Source organism: Myotis yumanensis, unplaced genomic scaffold (assembly GCF_028538775.1).
Source record: "Myotis yumanensis isolate MYYU_CA2020_CCGP unplaced genomic scaffold, mMyoYum1.0.hap1 SCAF_23, whole genome shotgun sequence".
NCBI lineage: Eukaryota > Metazoa > Chordata > Mammalia > Chiroptera > Vespertilionidae > Myotis > Myotis yumanensis.
In genome coordinates, this window is record NW_027223774.1 from 3,911,988 (window position 1) to 3,923,235 (window position 11,248).

Consider the following 11,248-nt stretch of genomic DNA (forward strand, 5'->3'; position numbering starts at 1 on the left):
GGAAACCACGGCCTCTCAGGTTCTCCAAATAGGAGAACGTGGGTCTGGAAGCAGCCACACTCCCTTCCTGACAGACCACGGATATGAGCTCGTGACCTGGCCCCTGCACACTTCCTGACTGGCCGTGCCCTGCCTGCCACACCCGGGACAAGGGCAGAGAAGCCCTTGTGAGGCTGCCGCTCATGTACCCGAATCTCACCACCCTCCTAGGCCTCGGTGAGTCAGAACGTGGGGGAGAGGGCCACAGGGCAGAGGGGCGGGACTGTGGGGGCACCCAGGCCCCACCTCCACCCAGTGCCTGGGAGCCCACTCAACCTGCAGGCCCTGCTTCCTTTGTGTCACCTGGGCCCCAGCTCAGGGGAGGGTCCCAGGCTGTTCTAGACACTGGGAGGGGGGCAGGTCAGACACAAACACGGCCAGGGGGAGTACTCTGGTGGGCAGGCCTCCTGGGAAAGTGTCTGGAACCCGCTGTAGGGGAGGGAGCTACCCCATGGGAGCCATGCTGCCCAGGGTGGTTGGAGGCGGTGGGAAATGCAGTCCTTGACTCCATTTAACGTCACCACTAGAGCAGGAGGGCACCTGTCTCACTGGGGCTTCCCTTGCAGGGCTCTGTCTGGGCCAGGTGATCCACATGCAGGAGGGTGAGTTTGCCTTTTTTAATTTAGTTTTTCACACAAGTTTCATCTTCAGGCAAAACATTGTTTTTTTCCTTAGAGCCCTCTCCTCGTGTATCTTCAGCTGGAATGAGCCCCCAGCCTCTCTGTTTTTCTGGATCTGTCTGTTCTCACACCCTCTGGCTGTTCCCTTCAGAAATCCATCCTGTCTTTCACTTTCACAAACGCTATTTGCCGGATGTACCATGGCATCTTCCCAGGCTAAGGGCTCCTGTGCTTGGCTTGGCTCTTTCCCAGCTGACCCTCTGGTGTCGGCTCAGAGACTCTCCCCTCTGCCTCTGATGAGAGGTTGGGTCTGCCCCCCTCGCCTTGAGCCTCCCACACTAAGCCCTGGGCGAGTATCAGAGCGTGTAGATGTGGTTTGCACACTCCCTCCTCAGCCCTGTGCTCCCTCTACCCTTCCCCAAGAGGGCAGGGATCCTCCTGTGTTTCTTCTATTTGTGGAACCAATGGCACCAGGAGGCGTCTGTAAAGGGAGAGATGGGAGCTAAGCTGTGGCTGAAGGAAGGAGGGAATGAGTGCTGGGGCTCAGCCAGCTCTGTCTCCATCAGGGATTGAGTAACTTGGATCTCTTCTTCCTGTTTCAGGGCTGGAGCCCTCTCTTCCTCTGCCCAGCCCAGTTTAGACACTTGGGGTTTCAGGAGCCTCAAACACAAGGAAGAGGAAATGGGCTGAGAGGGAGGTGGAAAATGCAGAGGGAACCTGAGTGAGTGCTGCTCAGAGGATGTGCCCAGGAGTCTGGGGTCCTCACCCACTGGGGTCCTGGGAGCAGGTCTGGGCTGGTGTCCACCCCAAAACAAATTAGACTTCCCATGGGGCCCTGCAGCACCCATTGTTCCCCACAACCTTCCCCAGCTGCTTTCAGACCCGGCCAGGTCATTTCCACCCTCTCCACACCAGCGTCCCTGTCCCCCGAGTGACCTGCTCATCCTCACCCTCTGCCTCACACCCAGTACTGTCTGCCCCCCTAGAGAGTGACTGTGGGGAGGGAGACATGCCCGGGGCCCCAGGCTGCTCTGACACCTCCTGTGTCTCCTGAGAAAAGCCCACGATGTCACCAGAACTAGTGTCACATGAAGAAGTCATTGGGGTGATGAGAATTCAGTTTCCTGGAGGGGGGAGGGGTGGTCTGTTGGAGAAGGGATGGTGCAAATGGTCTAGAATTGGGCTGTGGTGAGGGTTGCACAGATCTGCAAATTTGCTAAGAACCATTGAGCTGCACGCTCAAGACACGGGAGGTGTAAGGTATGGAGGTTTCCTCATGATGGAGCCTGAGATCCTGTTTTGCTTCCTCCCAGGGGTCCTGCCCAAACCCTCCCTCAGGGCCGAGCCAGGTCCTGTGATCCCCTGGGGAGAGCCTGTGACCTTCGTGTGCCGGGGCCCGGCTGAGGCGGAAGTATGCCACCTGGAGAAGGATGGAAGACGTGTACACCATTATGAGGACAGTGTGCCACTAGATGGCTCACAGGGGACAGAAGCCATATTCCTCATCCCCGCGGTGAGTGAAGACACTGCAGGGAGTTACCGCTGCTTCTGTCTCACCCAGTCCGGCTTGTCTGAGCGCAGTGAGCCCCTGCAGCTGCAGGTGTTAGAGGAGGACGACTCCGCTTCGTCCTCAGGTGGGTCCCAGGTCCCTGCACCCTGTCCCAGCCCCATCTCTGTCCCTGGGCTCCCTGCCCTCCTGCTCACCCCCAGCCTTGGGGCTCCCCTCCCTCAGCACACATGACCCTCGGCCTTCACCCCTGGCTCAGGACCCTGGAGTCAGGTCCCATCTGGACACCAAGGTGGCCTGGACCCTGAGTCCTGCATCAGAGGGGACACAGAGCTGTCCTGCTGGGCTGGGTGGGGCCTGAGCTTCCAGCCACCAGGTGGGGACAGAACCCTTCAAGCGGACTGAGTCCTTCCCCTCAGGATGGTGTTGCCCTGCCCTTTCCCCTGGCCAGGCTCTGTGGGGCCCAGGCAATGTGTCCTCGGTGTCCACCCTCCATGGGAAAGTCCCGTGCTCCATGGGGTCCCTGACCAGGGCTTGTCCATGCTTTGGGGCATTTTTGGATGAGGCTGCACCTGACCTGGTATGGTCAGACCCTGAGATGAACTGAGGGTCCAGCAAGGACTTGGAGAGGGAGAGAGGGAGGGAGGGAAAATTCTTCCTTTAACACCGAGTGTCTCCTCTCTCCTCTTTATCCCACTGTGACTAAGGCATCCCATGAGTGGAAGCACAAGCCCTGAGTTGGCCCCCAATATTGAGGCCCTGGAATGTCCACCAGTTGATCCTGACCCTGTGACGCTCACTGTCTTAGGAGACTGTGGAACCAGTGGCACAAGGAGGCTTCTGTAAAGGGAGGGATGGGAGCTGAGGTGTGGCTGAAGGAACGAGGGCATGAGTGACTGAGGGAATGTGTGCTGGGGCTCGGTCAGCTCCTGCCTCTGTGGGGATTGGATAACTTGGATGCCTTCTTCCTGTTTCAGGAACAGAGCCCTCTCCCCCCAGCCCAGCCCACTTTAGACACTTGGGGTTTCAGGAGCCTCAATCACAAGGAAGTGGACATGGGCTGAGAAGGTGGTGGGAAATGCAGAGGGAACCTCAGTGAGTGCTGCTCAGAGGACGTGCCCTGGAGTTAGGGCACGTCCTCACCTACTCATGTTCTGTGCACAAGTCTGGGATAGTTCTATACCCTCAAACCCATTGGACTCCCCATGGAGCCCTGCAGCCCCCATTGGTCCCCACAATCTCCCTCTGCTGCCGTCAGACCCAGCCAGGTCATACCCACCATCTCCCACTCTAGCGTCCCTGTCCCCATGAATCACCTCCTCATCCTCACCCTCTGCCTTCCTCCCAGCCCTGTCTGTCCCCCTAGAGAGTGGCCATGGGGAGGAGGACCTACCCAGGGCCCCAGGCTGCTCTGACTCCTTCCATCTCCCCCTGAGAAAAGCCATGATGTCACCAGGACTTGTGTCACCTGGGGAAGTCACTGGAGGGATGAGTACTCAGTCACATGGCGGCGACAGAGGGGTGGTCTCTTGACGAAGAGATGGTCTAGATTTGCCTGTGGTGGTGGTTGCACAACTCTGCAAGTTTGTTAAAAATCATTGACATACACACTTAAAACACGGGAGGTGTGAGGTGTGGGGTGTGGCAATTTCCTCCTGATGGAACCTGAGATCCTGCTCTGCTTCCTCCCAGGGCTCCTGCCCAAACCCTCCCTCCGGGCCGAGCCAGGCCCTCTTCTCACCCTGGGATGGCCTGTGACCTTCGTGTGCAGTTCCCTAGTTTGGGCTGAGTCATTCTACCTGGAGAAGGATGGAAGACCTGTACACCCTGATCAGATATGTGAGCCTCAATATGGTTTGCAGAGGACAGAGGCCAGATTCCACATCCCCGCGGTGAGTGAGGACACTGCTGGGCATTATCAGTGCTGCTATGAACTTGTGTATGGCTGGTCTGAGTGCAGTGAGCCCCTGGAGCTGAAGGTGACAGAGGAGGACGTCTTGACACCATTCTCAGGTGGGTCCCAGGGTCCTGCTCTCTGTCCCAGCCCCCTCTCTGACCTTGGGCTCCCTGCCTTCCTGCTCACCCCCAGGCCTGGGGCTCCCCTCCCTCTGCACACGTGGCCCTGGGCCTTCATCCCTAGCTCAGGGCCCTGGAGTCAGGTCCCATGTGGACACCAAGATGGCCTGGACCCTGAGTCCCGCATCAGAGGAAACACAGAGCTGTCCTGCTGGGCTGGGTGGGGCCTGAGCTTCCAGCCACCAGGTGGGGACAGAACTCTTCCAAGGAGCCACAAGTCCTTCCCCTTAGGATGGTGGTGCCCTGCCCTTAACCCTGGCCAGGCTGTGTGGGGCCCAGGCAATGTGTCTCCTGGGTTCCACCCTCCATGGGAATGTCCCACAGTTCTTGGGGTCCCTGACCAGGGTTGAGCCGTGCTTTGGGGCATTTTTGGATGAGGCTGCCCCTGGCATGTGGTCAGACCCTGAGATGAAGTGGAGTCAGGGTCCAGCAAGGACATGGAGAGGAAGGGAAGGAGGGAAGGAGGGGAGAAGGGAAAATCCTTCCTTTAAAACTGAGTGACTTCTCTCTCCTCTCTCTACATCCTGCTGTGACTCAGACATCCATGGGTGGGAGCGCATGCCCTGTGGTGGCCCCCATCCATGAGGCCTGTGGTGTCCACTAGCTGATCCTGACCCTGTGACCCTCCCTGCCTTGGGGGACTGTGGGTGGCACAGTGGCCGGGTGAGGTGAGCTCAGACTCCAGGCCCTGTGACCCTGTAGCCAAGTCAGAGGGCTCCCACCTTGTGTGTCCATGGACCAGGACCAGCTGCCCTGTGCTAATGTAGGGAGGGTGGTGGGACATTCTGAGGGGTGACCAGCCCCTTTGACAAGTGGAAGCAGAGAGGGTGCCACCCCTGTATCCTCGTCTCCCTGTGCCCATTCTGGAGCATGTCCTCTATACTGTGAGGTGCAGAGAAAGAGGCCAGGTGTGGGTGCTGTGGGTGGTGAAGGGCCAGGTGAGTGGCACAGAGGAGTGGAACCTGGGCTCAGTACTGCCCTCACCCCTTTCAATGGAGACCTCCGCTTCCCCACCCGGGTGTCCTCGACACCTCAGTTTGGGACGTCCCCTCCTTGGGCTCACCTGCGCATTTGGCTCCTCCTCATAGCTCATAATCTTGTGGGGTCATGTCCACCTCTCAGTGACTCCTGCCCTCTGCTTCCAGGCCCTGCCTCCTTCCAGGATTACAAGGTGGAAAACAGCATTCGCTTGGGCCTGGCAGGCGTGGTCTTGCTGATCCTGGTGGCCATTCTGGTGGAAGCTGGGCTCAGCCAGCGCAGGTCCCCACAGGGACCACAGGAATAAAGACAAGGGAGCCCACCAGCTATAGGGGGCCCCAGGGCCCCAGCAGGGACCTCCCCGAGGGCTCAGAGGCAGAAATCAAAAATTAAGGAAAGGAGCAAAGTTTAGTAGAAGCTTGGTGTCAAACATGGGAAGTTAAGACCTTCCAAATCTTAGGAATATAAATAACAATCAGACCCTCCAAAAGGAAATCTGACAGCACCAGCCTTGCATTGATAACATCTTTGCATCGATGGCATTTGCATCTTCAAGGGGAGCCAGAGCATCGTCATTGACAGCAGAAGCCTGAATGCCGAGACCATCCCCCAGAGGATAGCTAACCTGCATCAGCTGTGGGGCCTTCTCATCAAGGAGATGGAGAAGCAGCACCAGCAGCTAGAGGAGGTACATCGGACCCAGAGAAGCTCCTTGCCCCTTCAGTCAAAAGACTGAGCATTGCCCCAATGATAGTGATGTGGGAGAAGAAAATGAAGGCTAAGCAAGGGACCAAGGTGCTGACTAGCTTTGGTGAGCTGCCAGTTTTCTGCAAATTCTTGCTCCTCCAAATCTGAGGATTCTGAGTAGATAACTTTCATTTTGTAGCTGAAAATGTTAATATGTCTGTAGTTTGATTTCTCTTATTGCTGTGTTTCACTGGCATTATTTTGTTATTTTTTTAATAGCCAGAGTTATGTTCAAATTTATGTTTATTGTAGTAGCTTAAAAACAAAAAAGGGGGAGATGTAGGGAGCGGCTCTAGGGTCAAGCTTTGGGCTGACCTGTGGCAGGGCCACAATCAAGTCCCAGCCTGGAGGGCAGAGCTCTCTTAGCATAATTAAGCCTGACCTTGTAGCACTCCCTAATTCCTTCTCAAGTAGCTAATGGGCTGTATGAGGTGCAGCAAGTGTTGCCAAAACAAGAACACTTGTATACATGTTAATCTACCCTTGTTTTAATCAGACTATAAAATAAAGCATCAGCTTGCAGGCTGGGTCTTTTGTGTCCTCATCCAGGCATGAGAGATCCACTGAGTCCCAGCTGTATTCTCTTGTCTGCCTTTTCTTCAACCCTTCACCGCCCCTCCTCAGGTTCACCCTTAGCCATGCTGATGTGGCACAACAGGGTCCCTAGGGGCCCAGAGACATGAGCATCGAGACTGAGCTGGGTGCCGCCTGCCCTGCAGAGCACTAGGGGGCAGGCTGACTCCTTTTAGTGTCCCCCTCAGCTCTGTGTTCTCCCAGGAATAACATGGAGGTGTCAGAAGAGTTTTATGGCTTCCCCTTTGCAGGTGAGAAATGGAGCAACGTATAAGGAAATGTGTGTTTGGGGACAGTCAGCCTGTGAGGACCAGATAACAAGCCATTAAGTTTCCCTGCCTGTATTGTCTGTCTACCTTTCTATGTATCTCAGTATCTATCATTGTATCTATATATCTATCTTTGTAATTAGGCATCTAATTATCTATGTATCTATCTATCTGTGTAACTAGGTGTCTAAATATCTATGTCTCTGTGTATCCATCTATGTAACTAAGTATCAATTCAACTCTATGTGTTTAAGCATCTATATATCTATGTATGTTAGTATCTGTCTATGTATCAATGTCTCTAAGTGTCTATGTGACTATCTTGATCCATCTATGCATCTATGGATCTACCTATGTCAATATCCCTTTGTGTATCTGTGTTACTGTATATCTATGTGTCTGAGTATCTATGTGTCATCCATCCATCCTTCTGTCGTCTGTGTCTGTCTCTGATGAAATTCTTCTGTGTGGCTTTCATCTGGGGACGGCCTCTCCCTGATTAGGAAACATCTCACTAGCAATGCCTCCAGAAAACCACGGCCTCTCAGGTTCTAGTGGTTCCCCAAATAGGGGAACAAGGGTCTGGGTACAGTCACACTCCCTTCCTGACAGACCACGGAAATGAGCCCCTGACCTGGCCCCTGCACACTTCCTGACCGACAGGGCCTGGGCTTGCCTCACCGGGCACAAGGGCAGAGAAGCGGTTGAGAGGCTGTTGCTCATGTACCCCCATCCCACCACCCTCCTGGGCCTGGGTGAGTCAGAATGCAGGGAGTAGTGCCACAAGGGAGAGGGGCAGAATTGTCGGGGCACCCAGGCACCACCTCCGCCCAGTCCCTGGGAGCCCACTCAACCTGCTGGCCCTGCTTCCTTTGTGTCACCTGAGCCCCAGCTCCAGGGGAGGGACCCGGGCTGTTCTAGACACTGGGAGGAGTACAAGTCAGACACAGACATGGCCATGGGGTGCTCTGCCTGGGAGGCCACCTGCGAACCTGTCTGGAACCTGCTGTAGGGGAGGGAGCTACCCCATGAGAGCTGTGCTGACCAGGGGGGTTGGAGATGGTGGGAGATGCAGTTCTTGACCCCATTTAAGGTGAACGCGAGAGCAGGAGGGCACCTGTCTCACTGGGGCTTCCCTTGCAGGGCTCTGCCTGGGCCAGGTGATCCACATGCAGGAGGGTGAGTTTGCCTTTTTTTTATTTCGTTTTTCACAGAAGTTACATGTTCAGGCAAAATGTTGATTTTCCTTAGAGTCCTCTCCCAGCCTGGGCGAGTATCACAGCACGTGGCTGTGTTTTGCACACTCCCCCTCACCCTGTGCTCCCTCTACCCTTCCCCCAAGAAGGCAGGGACCCTCCTGTGTTTCTCCTATTTGTGGAGCCAATGGCACAAGGAGGCGTCTGTAAAGGGAGAGATGGGAGCTGAGCTGTGGCTGAAGGAAGGAGGGAATGAGTGCTGGGGCTCGGCCAGCTCTGCCTCCATCAGGGATTGAGTAACTGGGATGCCTTCTTCCTGTTTCAGGGCTAGAGCCCTCTCTTCCCCTGCCCAACCCAGTTTAGACACTTGGGGTTTCAGGAGCCTCAATAACAAGGAGGTGGGAATGGACTGAGAGGAAGGTGGGAAATGCAGAGGGAAGCTGAGTGAGTGCTGCTCAGAGGATGTGCCCAGGGTTCTGGGGTCCTGTGAGCAGGTCTAGGCTGGTGTCCACCCCCACCCCCACTAGACTTCCCTTGGGGCACTGAAGCCTTATTAGACCCCACAGTCTCCCCCAACCACCTGCAGTTCTGTCCAGGCCACCATCTCAGACTCCAGCGTCCCTGTCCCCATGAGTGACATGCTCATCCTCACCCTCTGCCTCCCTCTAAGCCCTGTCTGCCCCCCTAAAGAGTGGCTGTGGGGAGGGAGACGTGCCTGGGGAACCAGATACTCTGACACCTCCCATGTCCTCCTGAGAAAGCCCACTATGTCACCAGAACTTGTGTCACGTGGAGAAGTCATTGGAGAGATGAGATCTCAGTTCCTGGAGGGGGTAGATGGGTGGTTTCTTGGGGAAGGGGTGGTGCACATGGTGTAGAATTGGGCTGTGGTGAGGGTGGCACAGCTCTGTGAGTTTGCTAAGCTCCACTGAGCTGTACTCTCAAAACCCGGGAGGTGTGAGGTTGGAGGTTCCCTCATGATGGAGCCTGAGATCCTGCTCTGCTTCCTCCCAGGGGCCCTGCCCATACCCTCCCTCAGGGTGGAGCCAGGCCCTGTGGTCCCCCGGGGACGGCCTGTGACCTTTGTGTGCCGGGGCCCAGCTTGGGCTAAGTACTTCATCCTGGAGAAGGATGGAAGAGATGCATATCATGATCAGAAAAGTGTGTCTCAAGATGTTTCGCAGGCAACAGAGGCCAGATTCCACATCTTCGCGGTGACTGAAGACACTGCCGGGAATTACCGCTGCCTCTATGAACAAGTGTATTTCTGGTCTGAGTACAGTGAGCCCCTAGAGCTGAAGGTGACAGAAGAGGACGTCTCCACTCCGCCCTCAGGTTGGTCCCAGACAGTGTCTGACCTGGGGCTCCCTGCCCTCCTGCTCACCCCCAGCCCTGGGGCTCTCCTCCCTCTGCACACATGGCCCTCTGCCTTCACCCCTGGCTCAGGGCCCTGGAGTCTGGTCCCATCTGGACACCACGGTGCCCTGGACCCCGAGCCCTGAATCAAGGGGACACAGAGCTGTCCTGCTGGGCTGGGTGGGGCCTGAGCTTCCAGCCACCAGGTGGGGACAGACCCCTTCAAAGGGCCCGAAGTCCTTCCCCTCAGGATGGCAGTGCCCTGCCCTTTCCCCTGGCCAGGCTCTGTGGGCCCAGGCAATGTGTCAGCTGGGGTCCACCCTCCATGCGCTAGTCCCATGCTCCATGGGGTCCCTGACCAGGGTTGAGCGGTGCTTTGGGCATTTTTAGGGTGAGGCTGCCCCTGGCCGGCTGTGGTCAGACCCTAAGATGAACTGGAGTCAGGGTCCAGCAAGGACATGGAGAGAAAGGGAGGGAGCGAGGGAGGAAATGAGGGAGGGAGGGAAAATCATTCCTTGAAAACCGAGTGTCTTCTCTCTCTTCATCCTGCTGTGACTCAGACATCCATGGGTGGGAGCACAAGCCCTGTGGTGACCCCATCCACCAGGCCTGGAGGTGTCCACCCAGTTGATCCTGACCCTGTGACCCTCCCTGCCCTGGGGGACTGTGGGTGGCACAGTGGCTGGGTGAGGTGAGCTCAGAGTCCAGGCCCTGTGACCCTGTGGCCAGGTCAGGGGGCTCCCACCCTGTGTGTCCATGGGCCAGGACCAGCTGCCCTGTGCTAATGTATGGAGGGTGGTGGGACGTTCTGAGGGGTGGCCGGCCCTGCAGACAATTGTAAGCAGAGAGGGTATCACCCGGTGTCCTCTGCCTCCCTGTGCCCTTTCTAGGGCGTGTTCGTGGGTCCTCTCTACTGTGAGGAGCAGAGAAAGAGGCCAGGTGAGGGCGCTGTGGGAGCGGAAGGACCAGATGAGTGGGTCAGACAGAGAGGAAGTTGGGCTCTGTGCTTACGTACCCCACCACCTTCACAGGAGCCCCTGGAGCCCTCCGCTCCCCCATCCAGATTCTGGGCTAGGGAGGGGGGACCTCAGCCTGGGGCGTCCCCTCCTCGGGCTCACGTGAGCAGGGGGCTCCTGCCTCAGAGGTCACGATCTGGCCGGGTTGTGTCCACCTGTCAGTGATCTCTGCCCTCTGCTTCCAGGCCCCGCCTCCCGGGATTACAAGGTGGAAAACAGCTTTCGCATGGGCCTGGCGGGCGTGGTCTTGCTGATCCTGGTGGCAATTCTGGTGGAAGCTGGGCTCAGCCAGCGCAGGTCCCCACAGGGACCACAGGCATAAACACAAGGGATCTCCCCAGGGAGAGGGGTCCCCAGGGCCCCAGCACGGACCTCCCTGAGGGCCCGAGACTCACGCTGGAGCCCAGGACACCAGTGCCTGCCCTTTTCCCCCCCATCCCCCCAGGAGACTGCCCTTCAGGACTGTACTCCCTCTTCCCCCTTGATAGTGCGGGATTCTCAATGGTGACCAGGTCTCTCCTCTGTGAACTGTCTCAGGTCTCCAGGGTTGGGCTGGCTCCAGGTCTGACCCTCACCTGGCTCACGCCAGCCTCCTCCTTCCTGAGTCTCCCTTCTCGGCAGGTGCTGCACAGGCCCCAGGTCCCTGCAGCTCATTGCGCCCCCTGCCCCCCCCCCCCCCCCCCCCCCGCCCTTTTCAGAGGTTGCAGGTGCTGGGCTCAGGCCATTTTATCAGCGTTCACTCCCCTCTCTCTGGTGATCTCAGCGTCTGGGTTCTCTCCCAGGTCTGAGCTCCCCCCCCCCCACCCCCCCCACACACGGTGGGATCTCCTGCCTCCCCCCCCCACCCCCATTTCGCCTCCTGGAGCTCCCC

At 57.2% G+C, this 11,248-nt stretch overlaps 1 protein-coding gene across 1 annotated transcript in view; it reads left to right on the forward strand.

Annotated features, from left to right (window-relative positions):
• Nucleotides 1-10,699, forward strand: part of LOC139000270 (leukocyte-associated immunoglobulin-like receptor 2) — a 30,523-nt gene extending 19,824 nt beyond the window's left edge. The window contains exons 3-4 of the mRNA XM_070402522.1: nucleotides 9,020-9,340; nucleotides 10,563-10,699. Of these exons, the coding sequence (XP_070258623.1) occupies nucleotides 9,020-9,340; nucleotides 10,563-10,699 (458 nt within the window). The remainder of the gene's footprint in view (nucleotides 1-9,019; nucleotides 9,341-10,562) is intronic.
• Nucleotides 10,700-11,248: the final 549 nt, after the last annotated feature.